General features: G+C 40.6%; 2 protein-coding genes across 2 annotated transcripts in view; both read left to right on the top strand.

Moving 5' to 3' along the window:
• The first annotated feature begins 1,274 nt into the window (after positions 1 to 1,274).
• Positions 1,275 to 6,239, top strand: LOC109467643 (circumsporozoite protein-like). The gene is made up of 4 exons (XM_019765679.1): positions 1,275 to 1,280; positions 2,308 to 2,400; positions 2,713 to 2,824; positions 5,788 to 6,239. Exons 1-4 carry the CDS (start codon positions 1,275 to 1,277, stop codon positions 6,237 to 6,239), a joined length of 663 nt encoding a protein of 220 aa, XP_019621238.1.
• Positions 6,240 to 14,406: 8,167 nt separating this feature from the next.
• LOC109467642 (neurofilament heavy polypeptide-like) overlaps positions 14,407 to 19,363 on the top strand; it is a 5,917-nt gene continuing 960 nt past the window's right edge. The window contains exons 1-3 of the mRNA XM_019765678.1: positions 14,407 to 14,837; positions 16,547 to 16,734; positions 17,746 to 18,169. Of these exons, the coding sequence (XP_019621237.1) occupies positions 14,591 to 14,837; positions 16,547 to 16,734; positions 17,746 to 18,169 (859 nt within the window). The 5' untranslated portion in view covers positions 14,407 to 14,590. The remainder of the gene's footprint in view (positions 14,838 to 16,546; positions 16,735 to 17,745; positions 18,170 to 19,363) is intronic.

Genomic DNA, 19,363 nt, shown 5'->3' with positions numbered 1-19,363 from the left:
ATCCCGCGTCACGTGTCGGCATCTCGCATCTCTGATTGGTTGTTGCGTCTTAAGATGACTGAGCCGACGCGCGTTTAAACAATTTTTCTTTGTTCGATTTATCACACTTCACAGAGAATTGTCGCCAATGGCTACTTCTTTTTGTTGCAATATATAATACTTCACGGAGAATTGTCACCTATGGCTTCTTGTTTTTATTGTACATGTGTTTTCGGGCGGGAAAATGGTGCCTCTTGGTGGCCCCAGAACACCCCTTTGAGCGTGAAAGTGGTCGCGACCGTCGATCTTTGGTGTGGTTGAAGTATTCTCGGTTGGGTCCACTTTCGCACAGAGGTGTCTGGTTTCAATACATTCTTTGTTTACAAATATGCACCAAAACGCTGTTTTCCAGGGCTGCATAGCCAGATTCAGTGAAAATATGCACAGCCTTTGGTGATAATATATTTCTTTGCGGATTTATGGTGTTTTTTGACTTGGATCGAACCCGGAAGTGTCAATACGGGGGCACGATGTCTGGTAAAAGTCACAAGTATGCAAATGAGTATGGACCCGGGTTTGGCTGTGGCGTCTGGTTTGGAATTGGTGTCCTTTTCTAACATTCCTATTGTGCCAAAAAAAAAACAATGCTCTTAGCAATAGGGCAGGAGATGAACATGATGGAAAACAATATATTTCATCCTGTGTTATGGAGTGAAATATAAAAAATGTTAAATCCAATTGCAGAAATATTTAATAAGAAATGTATAGTGATTGTTTAAGTGAAACAATATCAAGTTCTTGTGAAAAGACTCACTTTTAATAAGGTAAAAAAAAGTAAGGGGGTATTTGCCAAATTTCATGTCATTTGAAATGAAGACATTGAATCGTTTTTACAAAATGGCTGCAGAAAAGAAACATGAGGGAAAACAATTATCACATTTTCATCAAATGGTATGGAGTTTAATATAAAAACATGTAAGGTGCAATTGCAAGAATCTTTAAGTGACATTACAAATGTACAGTAATCCTTCAAACTATACAAGTTTTTTGTGGAAAGACTTACTCTTAGTAAGGTCTAGAAACATCTCTTCTACTCCTTTGTTGAGTTGGGCGTGTGGAAGTGTTTGGCTCCCACAGACGTAGCGTAGGCCTCTGCCTCCTCTGTGTGTGTGCTTGTATCTGAGTGTGTGTGTGTGTCTGTGCGTATCTGTGTGTGTGTCTGTGTATCTGTGTGTGTGTGTGTGCGCGCGAACAGCATAACTCGAGAAGTCGATATGTTGGTTAGTGTTGGTAAAATGTTGGTAAGTGTAGGTGAAACGAAGAAATGATTAGATTTCGGCACCTGGCGGATTTCTAAGCTACTGCAGGGGAACTCGCAGTTTTGATGTCTCGAGTTCTGGATTTGTTGTAGCCACGAGTTTTAGGTGGTAGATAGCTCGGAAAGAAGTGACACAAGTTTAGACTCCTAGCAACTTGCTCTCGAACTGCAGGGCTTTTGCGTTAAATTATTCGAAAGAAGATTAACTCAAGAGGGGGTCGACTAATCGTCCTGGTTTTTGGTATTTGGTAACTCAACTGATTTATGCAAATTTATGCCTTTTTGCATATTTAATTAGCAACATCTAATTATGCCTTTTTTGCAATTTCAATAAGCAACATCTATGATTTATTAGTTGTGAAGGTAAACATCATTTAACGAAGGTCGTCGAACTCTATCTACACATTTGAATTCAGAATTGAGTATGGCAATCACAACTTCCAGAATATCTGATCATATAGAAAGAATCACGAAGAAAAGTGGCAGGCGTTGCTTTTTGTAAATGTAAAACTTTCGATTCCCTTTAATATACATCTACCAGAGTCTTGCCAAGCTGTTGTGATACGATCTTTAATCCCATTGTAGAAACGTATAAAGACCCATGACTCAGTTGCAACGAAAATTGTTCACTATTAAAACGACAAAATAAATCTGCTGTGATAATTTGCGATCTGTTGATATTATCAGTAACATGGCGTCACAGCCAGGACAGGCGTGACCTTGGGTAAGAGGCTGCGTGACCAGGAGGAGAGGTCAGTTGCTCCAAAACGGGGAGAAGGGCAGAACAACGAGTTCTGTCAATGTGATGAATGGCCTGGGTTCAGAAGCCACACGTTATTTGGACCGGCATTGTTTGTGAAACGCTGCACGTGTGAACTGGTTTGCCGTGTTGACGTAGCCTGTAATCTCCAAGCAGATGTCCGGAGGAGGGTCCGTTGTCGTAGACCCTACATGTCGGGATCATCATAATTTAAGAATGCAGACGGGACCGTGTCGGGCCCTTCACTTAGTATGTAGAAATCCATCCATCCATCCATCCATCCATCCATCCATCCATCCATCCATCCATCCATCCATCCATCCATCCATCCATCCATCCATCCATTCTTACAATGATCCCTGTTAACCGACTATTTTATGCCTACCCGTGAACCTTTTGTTGTAACTCACGACTTTTTCATTACTCGCTTAGCATTCTACAAAATAGTTAATTTCCTCATATGTATATATTGCTTACAAACTTTTTAAATATCTATAGGCTTTTATTAAATTTTAATGCGTCTTATTAAGCACACTTAGACATCTTTAATGTAATTATTTATTGCATATACACTGTATGTAAACAGACCTGTCAATTCAGCCTTCAGGCTGCTATAAGGCTGTAGTATGAAATAAACTTCAATAAACTTCAAAACATCCATCCATCCATCCATCCATCCATCCATCCATCCATCCATCCATCCACCCATCCATCCATCCATCCATCCATCCACCCATCCATCCATCCATCCATCCATCCATCCACTCATGCATTCATTCATTCATTCATCCGTCCATTTATTCATCCATCCATTTATTACCTTCGCCAAGAAGGTTATGTTTTCAGTAGCGTTTGTCCGTCTGTGAACAGCATAACTCAAGAAGCTTAGTATGCATTGTCATGAAACTTGGTAGGTGGGTAGGTCTTAATGAGACCTAGAAATGATTAGATTTTGGGCCCCCTGGCGGCTTTTGTTGGTACTGCAGCAGAACTTCCGGTTTTGATATCTCGTGATCTGGACATGCTAGGGTCACGAATTTTGGTGGTAGATAGCTCTAGGGGTAGGGAAGATGTGACATGAGTTTAGACCCCCTAGCGGCTTGTTCTGGAACTGCAGGAGCGATTCTTGAAAAATCTCCGAAGGTTGATAACTCAAGAACCGGTTGACGGATTGTCATGATTTTTGGTATGTAGGTAGCTGAAGTGATGCTTGACATAATCAGATGACAATTATGCAAATCAGGTGCTAATTTGCATAATTAATGAGGAAATTCTATAAACCTACTTCATTCGATAATAGGACTATGAAACACTTGTGACATGTAATTGAGATCTAGAAAAACATCTGAGGATATAAATTATGTAAATGAAGACATAATTTGCATAATTAATGGGGAATCGTTATAATTTCATAGTTGTAATTGCTGGGAATTTCATACTTGCCGCATTTGGAAGTTAAGTGAAGGTGAACATCAATGAAGATAATTTATTCACATTATGACCTCATTTGCATAATTTATGAGGAAGTGCTAGAATAGCCTATTTTGTTAAGATAAGGCCACACTGATTTAATTTTATGGATGACATCCGCGCGCGCATTGATTTTCGCTTGTTCGCCAAAAAAAAAAAAAAAAATCATGTCTTTTGAGGCTTCACGGAACTCCGGAACTCGGCTGGAACTCGGTACAGACTGCCGACTCATGAATGCCGCAAAAGGGCGGCTTATCGTAAAACTTCTTTTGTACTACCGCAAAACGTCAATTTTGTCGTAAATGAACCTTTTGCACATGCGTACTAGCTACAATAACAATGTAAACCGGGAAGTTTGCAATATGGCGGCAGCGTCCTCCTCAAAAATTACGTCAAAATGCAGAGGAAAACTGGAGGCGTTGTTGTCGAATGGTATGCCATCGACATTGGCGAGGGGGATGTAACGTTTGCCTAGCTTTACGAGCGACTTGTGGTAGCCAGCGAGTATCGCCCGGACAGACGTCTTTTCCAGAGCGGCCACAACGATGAGAGAAAATGGGAGAGGAGTTGAGGTGGCCTTTAAGTGGGTCAGGCCATGCCATTTTTCAGTTCGGCTGTTTTGTACGTATTGTTGTTGACAAAACTGGCATGCAACAACTAAAGCCGAAGATTGTCAGCAGAAGTCAGCTTTTGAGGTAAGAATAGTTCAGTTATTTTTTTTGTTTGTTTTGTTTTTCTGATTTTGATCGAGAATCTGGGAACGCAGCAAAATTTATGGGGAGGGGCGCGTACACGTGTTATGATACAGACAAAATAAAGTTGTTAATGATTTACAGTAGTTGTATGTAGATTATAATGTTGTAATCATATGGAAAATTTCCAACAAGATGCATTTCTTCATGCAAGTTTTTGTTGATTTTCTGTTGGGTGTTTTTTTTTTTAAATATTGAGCTCTCGCAAATTTTCACAAAGTTTCCTTTGTGAAAAATGATTTTTATTTCTCTGTTTCACATCCGTTTTAATTTGTGCAGGGCTCTTTCATGTAGTGCACCAGGTGTATTACTACTCTGCGCAAGTCAAGTCTAGGGCACTGACCATTCTGCCACTGGTCTGCTGGCTGTGTGGGGAAACAAATACGCTTCCCATCCCTCCAGAGAAACTGCAAGAGTTTCAGTGCATTCACCCAGTGTGCCATGTAGGTTAAATATTATTGTGTACCTCATGTTTTAATGTACATTCATTCTCACCTGCATTAGTAATGTTGTAACTTACAATACACTGTACTTCAATTTTATTTGGAAACATACATTCCAAGTAAATCAATTTTGCATACCATGTCATTTTTCTGTAGGTGTGCAAAGCTGGTGTTGGAGAGCGTACAAGAGTGAAGAGAAAGCTGAAGAGGAAGAGATCTAGAGAGGAAGAAGATGGACCACTAACTTTCAGGTGGGTACTGTTTCTGCTCTACCTTTTACATTTCATCTATTCAATCCCCTTGTTGTATGCACTTCTACAGGGTATAAAGTATAAACTATATACTGTATATATAATGTATATATCTACCTTTTACGTTTTTCTGTAGGGAGAGAAAACTGTGAAGGAGGAAGCTGCAAAGAAGGAAGCTGCGAAGGAGGAAGCTGCAAAGGAGCTGTGAAGGAGGATGAGACCAGAATAAGATGATCTACATCTACCTCCTGCAAATAAAAACTTGTTTATTTGATGCAGTCACTGTGTCCTGTGGTTCAATCCGCATTACCGGCTTTGTATTCCTGTGGTTAAGCAGCATTTTTTTTTTTGGCTGGATTTTTTTTTTTTTCGCCCTCTCGCATTAGTTTTGTGGTCCCCAGAGGATGTCATCCATAAAATTAAATCAGTGTGGCCTAAGGCTGTCATTGGGTGGAGAATATGATCAAATGATGTAATCCATGCTAATGACGCTCTTACTGCGAAATCAATTATTAAAATTGTATAATCCGTCAACCGCAAGGGTTAACATCATTTGGCGAAGGTATGAGATCGTGGAACTCTTGTTCATTCATTCATTCATCCATCATTCATTCATCCATCCATCCATTCATTCCATCAATCCATCCATCATCCATCTATCCACCCATCCGTTCATCCATCCAACCATTCCTCCATCCACCCATCCATCCATCCACTCATTCATTCATTCATTCATCCATCCGTCCATTTATTCATCCATCCATTTATTCAATCATTCATTCATCCATCCATCCATTCAGACACACACACACACACCCACCCATCCATCCATCCATCCATCCATCTATCCATCCATCCGTCCGTCCATCTATCCAAACGTCCTTCATCCGTCCATCCATCCATCCATTTATCCATCCTTCAATCCGTCCATCCATCCATCCATCCATTTATCCATCCTTCAATCCGTCCATCCATCCATCCATCCACCATCCATCCATCCATCCATCCATCCTTCAATCCATCCATCCATTTATCCATCCTTCAATCCGTCCACTCCATTCACTTTATCCATCCTTCAATCCGTCCATTCACTCCACTCCATTTATCCATCCTTCAATCCGTCCATCCATCCATCCATCCATTTATCCATTCTTCAATCCGTCCATCCATCCATCCATTTATCCATTCTTCAATCCGTCCATCCATCCATCCATCCATCCATTTATCCATCCTTCAATCCGTCCATCCATCCATCCTTTTCCCTGACTTTCCCACCGTCCGTGCACGTGTGACCTTGAGGTGAAAACGGGGAGAAGGGCAGAAGAACGAGTTCTGTCAATGGTGTGATTAATGGACTGGGTTCAGAAGCCACACGTTATTTGGACCGGCATTGTTTGTGAAACACTGCACGTGTGAACTGCCGTGCTGACGTCGACGTACTTAAGATGAAAGGGTCACCAAGGACATCTATAATCATATATGTCCTAGGTCCGTCATGGCCGACTTGACCTTGCCTGCATGCTCAATAAAGGGCCGTAGATATCCTTGACTCTTCTACAAGGCTGCCAGGAGCCCGGTTCTCACATATTTAAGCAAAGCATTTGGTAGAGTTTGCCACACAACAGATATTTCAAAACTCACCGTTTCCCTGGCTATACAGTTTTGTTTCGTGCCGGGGACCGGGGGTGCTTTACCAATGTGTCCTGTCACAATCGGAACCACTCACCTGTGGGAATTTAGCTCCCCTGATCTTCTTAGCAATGATCAACAAACAAACAAACAACGAATATTGGAAGTATGCCAGTGACTTTAAATTGGGGAACGGTCTGGTCAACGTCCTCCCTAAATGACGACGTAGACAGAAACAAGATGCCCAAAACGTGCTACAAATCTTCAGGTGACTTGCCCCTGTCCTTACGTTAGCTGACCAGGTGTTCACAGTAGTGAAACAGGCAACACCACTCGGCTGAGGTGCACAAGTGGACAGTATGGTGACAAACGGCAGCAGATACTGATCTCTAAGCCTCCGGGGGCAAATGGTAACTCTGATGACCTGGTTGATTGTCCCCTCCCCCCGATTGAATCTGCTTGGAAATGAAGCAAACACCGATTTCTTCTGTGCAGACAGCGACCGTCGCTGGTTTCCCAAGATAAGAGACGGCATCAGTGACGTCTGTAGATGTTCGACCACTTCTCGAAAATGGAACTCTTGTCAACAGACAGACTCTTGTTCCCGACTGCCTCCGTGTCAAACTACAAAACCAAGCTTTTCATAGTGTTGGACAATGACCTTGGCCTTAACAGTTTCGAATAGAACTCTCACGTTAAATAAACTTTATTCATGTCGACAATAATGACCCTGCTTGTCAAATCGTTCTAAAGTACTGTATAAAAATTGTAAAGGTCATCGCAATTCAGCGAGGAGAATTGTTCTATGTTTTAAATCCTTATTGTTTATTTGGCAGTTCTCCATGTCTCAGCGGCCTGTGTTTACTTTTGGTATTTAGCGTGGTTTAAACGCTGTGCATTCACCCCGGGGCATCCCAGATCCAGTTCAGTCCAGTAGAAGTGTGTGCGTAGTTGCGCAGAGAGAGAGAGAGAGAGTACTGAAGTGTAAGGGAAACTAGCACCGGCAATCTGGCGTTAGTTCAACGATCACATCACACACGTGTGCATTATCTTGGCTGTCACCATTTCACAATAGTTCTTATTTTTGATAAGGTCACACTGACTTGATTATACGAACGAGCACATCGATTTTTGTCTGTTTCCAAAAGTATTCGACTAGACGGTTTCTCTTGGTAGCTGAAGGAGGAAAGAAGTCGAAAGAAAAGAACATGCCATAATTTTGCCTTAAATCATCTACTAGTATTACTTGCTTACTTACTTATAAGTCAAAGAAGATGTGAAAGAACAAGAATAAAGAATTGATAGTTATGTATACCATATTCTGTGCGCTCTGCTATTTTTCGGCCATCCTGACTATTTAGATTTCATAATGAAGGCGACATTTCTTGTCCAGCTTTTTGGCATGAGTTTTTGGGCGCCCAGACGATATCATCCATAGATTCAAATCAGTATGGCATTAGAATTGGCGTTCTAGATCCATGGCATGGGCTATGTAACGTTACATTGTTATAGATGGTTTTCGATGTAGATCCTCCCCTATAATCCACACAAATGAATGGATAAGTGGTGTAAAATCTTCCTGTAGTTTTTTATTGCTTCACTCGAAAATTCAAGGTTTTGCGTATTTATAACATTGAGCCAATAAACGTTTCATTGTTTCCAATTTGCATATAGACCAATGTATGAATAGTGTTGGAAAAAAAAGGTGACATAACTCGGTATATGAAACAAACAGTTGACTTGTCGGGGCCCGACATGATGATATCAAGTGTTAAATGCCCGAGCCTGCCCGTCCCGCCCCACACCGGAGCCCAGTCCCACCTGAAGCGGACCGAGGAGGGCCCGGACCCAGGCGCCGCGCTCGGGAAACAACAAGTGGGCAAAACACGGAGCTTCACGTACATTTGATAGTTTATCTGCTGTCTGAGGAGACCGTCTTGGTACCAAGTAAGGCTTGTGCCCGCCAAGACAGCTGACACTGCCAGGTAGGCAGCTTTCCTTGTCTAATTGGATCATTTGCTTAAAAAATCAATAAACATCAGACAAGTCTTGGTCATTGACGGCGTGGTCACATTCGTCGTAGGTCGTCCTGCGATTTTGATGTCGTAGGAATTTCACGTACATGTAGGCTGTGACAGAAACAAACGACAAGGATCTGAGACGATCTTCGTATTAACAGGACAACTGAATTTGCAAGAGGCACGCACGACATGCGCGTCTTCAGTTTTGCGATCGTACGTCACTGATCGCGCGACATATGTGACCAGGCCTTTAGATGATGGTTAAAGAAGCGTTTTTTGAAAGGATTTTTGTTTTCGTCAGTCTGAGGTGCTTCACTACTTTCCCCAACGTCTCTGGCAGAATCTCCCGTTTCGTTGTTCTTTTATTACCTACGTCCCATCGAGTTTTCAAACATAGCTACAAGTACGGGCTATTGGATTCTAGTGCTGTGTATGAGAATTTAAGAGGGGGGTTAAACTGAGAAAGGGAGAAGGGAGAAGATATTGCTGTTTGACTGTGGTGAAGTGGAAGGGCCAGGTTGAAACATGTCAGACACGGATACCATATGTAAGGCTAAGGCCCAACCTTTTCATTGTTTGTTAACAATTTTACAAGTTTTCCCGGTGATCACAACACGGCGGTTGTGTGTTGGAAGATGTAAAACACTGGACTGACCATTTGTTGTTGTGGACACTGAAGCAAACATGTTGACCTCGGACGGTCCCCTAGGCAGTGAAGTTGTAAATTTGATGGGATGAAAAACAACACGGCTGAAGAGATGTTATCTTAAGTATCGAGAAAAACATAAAAATTACATGGAAAAGTACGAAACGCATAATCATGGTGTTCGCTAGCACTGCTTTGCTTGAAATCTTTCGTACATAAGAACTTATTCTGAGACTGTAATTAAAAGCTTGTAAACTGTGCAAAACGCTGAAGCTTGAGTAAAGCTGGCAAGCTAAATGTAACCTCATGAGGTCAGCTCATCAAGGTCAGTATGAAGTAAATAATCATCAAAATATTACCCAATACACCATCTTGCGCGAATATTCGTCCCGCAAGATTTTTTTGATTTGCGATTTTTGTTTTCAGTATATTCCGAATGTCTTCATTTTGACACAGGCAGGTACCTTCTCCTGCTGTTTACAAAAAAGGCGAAACTCGCTCAGGCCAAGAAGGACATGTCCTCCGGCGTGCATCACGCACGTTTGAGTTGACCATGAAATATGGCCCGAAATTATGAGCCATTTTCATCCAAATACCAACCTAGATCTTGTGCAACACGTAATCAAACATATTGGAGCGCTAAACTTTCTCTCTAGTTTTCTTTCTTTGCCCGTTTTGTGTAGGTATTTGTTACAAGTACCCTGAAGGCAAATCCATCCCTGACCCGCGTAATCTCACGTGTAGACAGGAGTGCTGAAGGACAATGCTGGCTGTGAAGGTCACCATATGCCTGCGCAACAGAAGTGAGATTTACACGTGATAATCGCTACAAAGCCCCGGGGTCTCTAGATCTGACGCGCGTACAAAGTAGCACAAACAAAATTATTAAATCCCCGTGAATAGTTTCACCAGGTTGGTAACTTAGGCCACAGCAAGTAATTTCTATGGATGATATTAGCGCGCGCATTGATTTTCGACTGATTCTGAAAAAAAAAACAAGAAATTTTGTTTTTCTCTGACAGTGGAAAACATGCCGAAATGGACAAAATGTTGTAAAAACCTATTAATATATTAGAGACGTCAGCGACCCAGCAAATTTGAGGTTCAATTGCGTTTCATGGCAAGTGTTGACAGTTTAAGGTGTTTCATCACGTATGAATTATCTTTTCAACAATTGTTAATTGAGATGTATACAAGATCTCAATGTATTGAGATCTACAAGGACAGGTAATAATGATAAGGACACGAATAAAGACCTGCTGGTTGTGTTGTCATGTTTTGTCGCCTCAATTCTAGTTTAACAAGGTTTATGATCTCAAAAGTTGAAAATGTAGGAATCTTGTTTTTTGGCCCGCCTTGTTTTTTTTCGCCCTATCGCATAAAATTTGGAGTCTGACGAGGATAAATTTACTTGCTGTGTCCTTACTGAATAAAGCGTTTCAGACCTCAACAAAACTATCTTCGTAACATTCTACAACAATCTCTGAGAGATGATATAGAAGATGTTAAATTCTAATGCCCATATTGTTTGCAACTATTATATACAAAGTACGGTTGTGTTTAAAAACATGATGATGGCGACTTATGTGCATACTTCTGTTGTGTAAAGTTCTGTTCAAAGTATTTACATATGCATATTTACAGGAAACGATGTATACAATTCAGTCCCCTAAAGACTCAGTCATGTTTGGGACTGTGTGATTTGGGTTGCGAATTTTTTTTCTGTCCATGTATAAATGCGCCGCACTATCTAATTGCGTTCCATAGTGAGCCTGCTGCACTTCATTTGTCCTCTGCAGGGCCGCGTTATATAAAAGAGGGCCTTACACGCGAAAAAAACTTTTTTGTTTTCAGTTATTTTATAGATTATAGCCTATGCTAACCCCAGACATATCCGTTTTTCGTATTTCGCTAGTGCACCCTGCTATAAATTTTGCCGCGTCGAAGTGAGTCACCCTAGCTCACCGTTTTCCCATTCCCAAGATGAACAGCGCCACTGGTGGATATGCGACACACTGTTGACGTTATACAGCTGGTTTTCCGACCCATAGTAATCTAATTAGTGTTGAGCATAAAATGCCCCAACACCTCAAAACACAGTGAAAAACAAGCTGTTTAACGTCAACAGGATCATTCCGATGCATTCCTGTCCTATGCAAATGAGTTTTGACCCGTCCTATCCGAGAGACGTCCTTAACCGAAGCTAGGTACTCATTTCCACCTGAGTGAAGTGGGGAAAGTCGTGTAAAGTGCCTTTCCCAAGGGCACAAGATCGGTGACATGGGCAGGATTCGAACCCGAGACCTCTTGCGTGTGAGCCGAACGCGCTACCGACTGCGCCACACGGCCCACTGCTAGCTATAGCACAACAATGTGTGAAGGCAGGATACACCCGCAGGGCTAGACAAACATGGCATCATGGGTAGACGGTACAAATTAACTAACACACATCAATATCATAGGAAACACTGGAGTTTTAAAGGAAAAAAATAACCACCCCATTCTTGGAACATTTGACGTAACTTCTTATCTGTGTCCTGAAGAAGGCCTGGATGGGTTATGGTGATATTTTTTATGTGGGTAGATCTTCGGAAGACGAAAGCCAAGGTAGATTCTGGGCTTCCCGGCGGCTTTCCTTGGTACTTCATCAAAACGTCAGTCTTTTGCATCTTTAGTTCAACTCATACTACGGTTTTGATTTTTGTTTTGTAACTGAAAGCGTTTTTATTACCATATTCGAGAAGGCTTTTGTGTTAGGGGGGTGGTAGCCGATTTTTAAACCCGGTTATAGTAGTAGTACACTGGTTTATTCATTACAAGCATGTTTGCAGCTTTTACAAAACAAATATTGTGTCACATATTGATTAAAATACACGCTACATTATAGATTGATTAAAATACACACTTGTAAATTGGTCAATAATACTTATAGAATTCTTATATATTAATACTTATACAATTTATAACATACTTGGTAAGTAGCTGTATGTTACTTATATGAAAGAGCTACTAGCATACTTCTATTATACCTATAACTCGGTGTGTGGTACTAATATGCCACTGCTATGATACTTGGTAGGGAGTTTGGGGTCAGGACAACAAAGATCAAGTTCAATTATGGGTATTCTAGCGTCTTTTGCACGGTACTGCAGCGGTGTACACGTGTTTGATATCTCGTGCTACGGTCATGATTTTTTCCATTGCAACATACGTATACGTGTTTGGCATTGGTTACCTGGCATAGTTTTCAGCAAAATAGTGGTTTTTTGGAACTCATTTATGATGGAATTTGACTAGACAGGATAACGTTTGATGTTGTGTGTGATTGTGTGGTGATTGTGTTTTCTAATACATCAACGGCTATGAAATACCAAACTTACTCTCCTGTTTCTACCCTCCTAACAGCGCAGAACATCCTCAGCCAGCCGTCAGACACAGAAAACAATCATGACCAACGTCAACCTTGCCATCGACCTGGCCAACTATGAGAGCCTGAAGGAGACGGTCTTCGCTCTGGTCAAGACCGTCCAGCACCAGGTCAAGGCCATCGATGAAATGAAGAAGTACATGATTCAGCTCAGTCAGGAGCTGGACGAAGAGGACGACTCTGAAAGTGAAGTGGAGGAGCAGAAGACATCGGCAATACCTTCTGAACGTATGTAGACAAACACACTCGACAGTTTATAATGTAGGTGTTTCTTAGTGCCTTCTTAATAGCCTCCTCCAGGCTACGGAAGCGGCTGGAAGTGTTCAACTTGTTCCGTTAAGGTACATATTCCTCACCAGAGAGCGCAAAACTATATTATTTAGTGGACCAACTCCCACGGCATGTTATCTGTTTAGTTGGCCGAAGCCTGGTTGAGGCTACCTTCCTACCTACATGTATTAATACTAAATTACATGTAACTAATACTAGTCCAGTGACATATTTATGTGTAGTTATCTAGTATTCGGTGTGTGTTAAAGTTTGTCGGCTCGCAGAATTTTTCCGGGTGCAATTGTTATGCTCACCTTATATAGTCATTCTCTGGTCTCTCATTAGATGCAACTTTTTTGTCTTCTTCAATGAGTCATAACTAAGGGCATTAATATAGGGTTAATGACCCGCCCTGAGGTGTATACGGTGTCATAATTCATGGTCGGTTCCTATAACCACCGAATGAACGACCGAGTCCGCAGAGCGGACGAGGTCGTTTATGAGGTGGTTATAGGAACCGACCATGAATTATGACACCGTGTACACCAAAGGAAAGCGGGTCATTAACGTTATTATCATATAGACATTACAATAATAACAACAACAACATTATCACATATGCATGTACAGTTGACACACAAGGAAACAACTCATGTGTAACATGTAAATATTTTGATATTGCATGGAAGTGAATCCTCATCACAACAAACCAATTGTTTAAAGCTGAAAGTTGCACATGAACGGAATTTACCAGTGAATTTTACCGCTGAATTTCTTCCACTCTTGTCCAAATTCTGATCTCTGTGGTTGGCCCAAGGGCGCCCAAGAGTACAATAGGAGTGTCAAGTAAAAAATAATATTTGTAAATAATGCTTTGTTCCCTGATTTTACTGCTGATGTTAATTGTATTTAGTTTCATCGTAACTAAAGTATACATAAACTACTCTACATAAACAAGTTTATCAGAAATGTTTTTAGAATAAGCAGTAGGTTAGAAGAAAACACCCCCTGTCATGTAATGGTAGCGTCGGTTACGGACCCGCAGGTCCGTATATCGGATATTAACGACCTGGGTTATGAGGGGAACGGAGTCCTCTGATTGGTCAACGTCATCTGGCTATATGATAATACACAATATCGACCGTTGGCTGATGCTCGCCAGTCACCATCATGCGATGGTCCAAAGTCCTTTTTGCAATATGTTTTTTATGCGATTTAAAAATCAGTAAAGAAAATCACTGTAATAGCTTAAAAATCTTTTATTTGCAAAATCATACTTGAAGACTAATTGCCTGTACCGTGTCAAAGAAAGTGCAGTAAAGTAATAGGGAACTGCTGTTCGATTAATTTGTACTATTGATTTATATTACTACGATTTTGAGGTGTATGAATAACGATACATACTGTATTGATGTTTATAGCCTCGTGGTTGATTGGCCGACCACCTTGGGCTATTAGCGCATCGGGAACACCCTTGGTTGTGCACGGGTTGGCGTTCGACGCGGACAAGGCGCTGGACCACAGCTCAGGCCTGCACACCTACTGGAACGCCTCTGACCTGCCGCAGAACTACAACCAATGGTTCATCATCTTCGACTTCCGAGAATCGTACAGGCTCTGGAAGATGCAGCTGCGGTGCCGGGCGGACACCATCCACGACATCAAGACGTTCACCTTCCAGTCGTCTCAAACAAAGGATCCCTTCAAGTGGAAAAACGCGCTAACTGATGTAAGTATGTCGGCAGCAGTGGAGGATTACCAGACATACGGGGGATTCAACGCCGCGGCCAGGTACTGGCGAATCTACATCACAGAGACGCACGGAGGCTGGGCCCCTCATCTGGCCGAGATTTCCTTCTACGGACATAAAGGTACATTTATATAAAGCCCCTGTCACACATTCAGAACCCTCCCCTGACATTGCCCCCAAACACTAGCCCACCAAATTAGGCTTAAGTTTTGGAGCAGTCTGGCCATATTTGGGTCACGATTACCTTTCTATACAAATATAAACTAATTTCAGTTAAGTTTGAATCATATTTGACCCCCCAAACACGCCCCGAACATTGGTGTTCTGCTGACTTCCAACCAACCATGGCCTAACCTCCCAACAATCCACGAATGTTTTTTAACATGTTTACCTCCAAGAAAATTAGAGGTATTGTTTTTGGTGTGTCTGTGTGCGTCTGTCTGTCTGTGTCTGTGTTTCCGCACATTTGTAGTCAGCATGACTTCAGAACGCCTTTATGGGTTGTGATAATATTTGGTATGTTGGTAGGTTGTAGCATGGAGGTAGGAAAAAACCCTCCATGGTTGTAGAAAGACAAAGGTTAAGTTCAATTATGGGCCTCCTGGTGGCTGACCTTGGTACTGCAGAACTTCTGGTTTTTATATCTTTTATTCTGAACATGCTATGGTCTTGGATTTTGGGCTTATGTAAAGAGGTACATAATCAAATGCAATTTCTGCAAATGAAGACTTAATTTGCATGATTTAGGAGGAAATTCTGTAATTACAAAGTTTTACATAATAATACTTTCATACATGTTATGTAGGTAATCTATGGCGCAGGTGAAACATCAACAGGTACTAAATATGCAAATAATGACCCGATTTGCATAATTAATGTGAAATTCTGTAATTTATCAATAGTAAATGATAGGAATTTTAAACCTTGTGACGTGTAACTTACTTAAAGGTTAACATCACTATGCATATATTATGTTAATACAGATGTAATTTGCGTAATTAATGAGGGTATGTTGAAATGTAATACATGTATTGCCAATGGATAGGGATTACACAAGAAAAATATTGTAATTTGAGTTTAGAAAACCATAAATTAACTAAATTACGTTAATTAGGACCTTACTTCCATAATCAATGAGACAAATTCCCCCAAAAACGTTTACATAAACTATATATATTTCATGGAGGTATGAGATCTCATAATTCTTGTTCAAAATTTTTCAAACGTTCGGTTGAAGCAGACAAACACTACCCGACCTAGCCGAACACCGGCCGACACAGCCAACTTTTCTCCGACCTACTCCTAACCATGGCTAGGGGGAGAAACGTTCGGCCGCTGTTCGGGTGCCATATTCATAAATGTGTTAAAATGACTTAAAATATAAATCATACTTTACAAATTCTAACACGCATTGATATCTTGTACCAAAATAAAGAAAATAAACAGAAAATCTGTTTGTCATACTTCGCCGGCAAGACAAAATCAGTTACTTTCCAGGATTCTCAGTAAAGAAAAAATAAGTTAATCTACTTTTAGCAGTTGGTATTAAATACACAAAGCCTATACATTTTACTTCAAAAGTACCTAATTTGTAAGAATGATAATGTACCTACGTCATACACTGTTGACTTGGAATTACTTTTCCTTTGCAACGCACTCACATAGTCGAATCTGGTACGCTGGATCATAAAAATATGGTATCACTTAAAGTGGAAAAATACGGTTCCTATTCTGCATTAGATCATACATTAAGGTAATAATGGGTGGAGGGTTGTGTTAACCAAATAATGTCTGATCGACTCTCCATTACTAATCTGTCTCTCGTAATAGACGAAAAAGCGAAACCAGAAGAGAGTCCAGTGGTACAAAAAGAAGAAGCAAAACAAGAAGAGAGTCAAGAGAAGACAGAAGAAGCTAAACTGGAACAGAAAGAAGAAGCGAAGGCTAAACTGGAACAGAAAGAAGAAGCGAAGACAGAAGAGGCTAAAGTGGAACAAAAAGAAGAAGCGAAGACAGAAGAGGCTAAGGTGGAACAAAAAGAAGAAGCGAAGACAGAAGAGACTAAAGTGGAACAAAAAGAAGAAGAGAAGACAGAAGAAGCTAAAGTGGAACAAAAAGAAGAAGCGAAGACAGAAGAAGCTAAAGTGGAACAAAAAGAAGAAGCTAAGGCCGATGAGGCTAAAGAGGAACAAAAAGAAGAAGCGAAGACAGAAGAAGCTAAAGTGGAACAAAAAGAAGAAGTGAAGACAGATGAGGCTAAGGTGGAAGAAAAAGAAGAAGCGAAGACAGAAGAGGCTAAAGTGGAACAAAAAGAAGAAGCGAAGACAGAAGATGCTAAAGTGGAACAGAAGGAAGAAGCGAAGACAGATGAGGCTAAAGTGGAACAAAAAGAAGAAGCAAAGGCAGAAGAGGTTAAGGTGGAACAAAAAGAAGAAGAGAAGGCAGAAGAGGCTAAAGTGGAACAAAAAGAAGAAGCGAAGACAGAAGAGGCTAAAGTGGAACAAAAAGAAGCAAAGCAGGAAGAAATTAAAAGGGATCAAAAAGAGGACACGAAGCCAGAACAAAAAGAAGAAGCGAAGAAAGAAGAGGCTAAAGTGGAACAAAAAGAAGAAGCGAAGAAAGAAGAGGGTAAAGTGGAACAAAAAGAAGAAGCAAAGACAGAAGAGGCTAAAGTGGAACAAAAAGAAGAAGCGAAGGCAGAAGAGGTTAAAGTGGAACAAAAAGAAGAAGCGAAGACAGAAGAGGCTAAAGTGGAACAAAAAGAAGCAAAGCAGGAAGAAATTAAAGGGGATCAAAAAGAGGACACGAAGCCAGAACAAAAAGAAGAAGCGAAGACAGAAGAGGGTAAAGTGGAACAAAAAGAAGAAGCGAAGGCCGATGAGACTAAAGTGGAACAAAAGGAAGAAGCGAAGAGAGAAGAGGCTAAAGTGGAACAAAAAGAAGAAGCGAAGAAAGAAGAGGGTAAAGTGGAACAGAAAGAAGAAGCGAAGACAGAAGAGGCTAAAGTGGAACAAAAAGAAGAAGAGAAGGCAGAAGAGGCTAAGGTGGAACAAAAAGAAGAAGCGAAGACAGAAGAGGCTAAAGTGGAACCAAAAGAAGAAGCGAAGGCCGATGAGACAAAAGAGGAACAAAAGGAAGAAGAGAAGACAGAAGAGACTAAAGTGGAACAAAAAGAAGAAGGGAAGGCAGATGAGACTAAAGTTGAACCAAAAGAAGCGAAGCCGGAAGAAGGTAAAGTGGAGGAACCAAAAGAAGAAGCGAAGCCGGAAGTCGCTGATGAAGGGGCAGACACAGATTCGGAGACTGACGATGAAGAAACTAAAGCAAAGAAGGATGCCGTCAAGCAACTTGCTGTTCAACTCGGAGTTCGCGATTGGCTGGATAAATTGAAGGAGCAGAAGAAGATGTTGAAAAAGGAGAACGATGAACTGAAGGCTAAAGTTGAATCGAAAGGTATGTCTCAGTACTAAATTCTTGTTAGTCTAGCAATAAAAAGCTTTAATAACTACTTAGCAATAGTTTGATTAAGATATGGTACTAAACCAACGAAGGTGAGTAATGGCTGTGTAAATCTAGAATATTTTAATGTTTCAAGGATTTAGTGCTTCTTTTTCTCTGTGTCATTTTTAGCCACATGCTGGTATGCTTAACTACCTAGATAATTTTCCCGAGAAAGATGTTTTATAATGTTTGTAATAGATAAGGGTGATTTTACACAAAAATGAAATGCATCAGAAGAACAGAAACGAATAGGGTTTGTAGCTGTTATCGAAAGTCTATTGTAATTAATGGGCAAGACAAAAATCAGTTGGTTATGTGTCTCGAATTTCAGTCATCACAATTCAGCTTTTGGTATTTTTCAGACATTCTCCATTTCCTTAGCGGTAATTGATCTCGATGATGGTTTATGACAGGACTAAGCCAAGCATTTGATGGATGATATAGTAGTCGATTACCCGCGGACATTAAGTACTAAAAAACGTCGTAAATTCGTTAGAAAAAAACGTTTATACTTGAATTTAATTGGTTGTATTTTCGTTATTAATTCATCAAATACATTGTGTTATGCATCATTGGGTGGCTTAATAATTGCCTTTGCCCCATTTACTATAATAATATAATTCAAAGTCCTTTTCTTTGGAAAAATATAACTAGATTTCCATCATGAAAAAAGTTGTTTCTTTCCTGTTAAATGGTACCTCTATTGTTACAATCATGCTTTTGTGCCATGGTAACCATGTTTGATTTCCTAATTGGTTCAACAAAAGAAGTGCCGAAATTTCCGTATAAACACAGAAGGATTTAGGCACTTTTGATTTCTAACGCACTGTCATAGTCAGCCCTGTATTAAACTCTAGAATGTAAAATCATTAAAACTTTTCCTATAATTGTAAAAGAAAAAAAACAGGTCCAATAATCTATGAGAATACACATTTCATTAAGCAGTAACGGATATATGATTTACTAATTTTAAGGTTCCGAAGGTTTAGTGCTGAGTGAAAATGGTATGATCATTTATCTGTGCCTTCTAACAGAGGACGACAAACCAAAAGAAAGAACCGAAAGCCAGAAGAGACTAAAGCGGAACCAAAAGAAGAAGCAAAGACAGAAGAGACTAAAGCGGAACCAAAAGAAGAAGCGAGACAG

This window comes from Branchiostoma belcheri, unplaced genomic scaffold (genome assembly GCF_001625305.1).
Source record: "Branchiostoma belcheri isolate BF01 breed outbred unplaced genomic scaffold, Haploidv18h27 scaffold186, whole genome shotgun sequence".
Lineage (NCBI taxonomy): Eukaryota > Metazoa > Chordata > Leptocardii > Amphioxiformes > Branchiostomatidae > Branchiostoma > Branchiostoma belcheri.
Note: the sequence above shows the minus strand (reverse complement) of the source record. Positions and strands in the feature narration are given on the sequence as shown.

Excerpts from the sequence above, each read along its gene's own strand:
- LOC109467643 (XM_019765679.1), top strand. Across the intron at positions 2,401-2,712 it reads ATCCATCCATCCATCCATCC|ATCCATCCATCCATCCATCC; the intron begins ATTCTTACAATG and ends AAACTTCAAAAC. Across the intron at positions 2,825-5,787 it reads ATCCATCCATCCATCCACTC|ACCCACCCATCCATCCATCC; the intron begins ATGCATTCATTC and ends ACACACACACAC.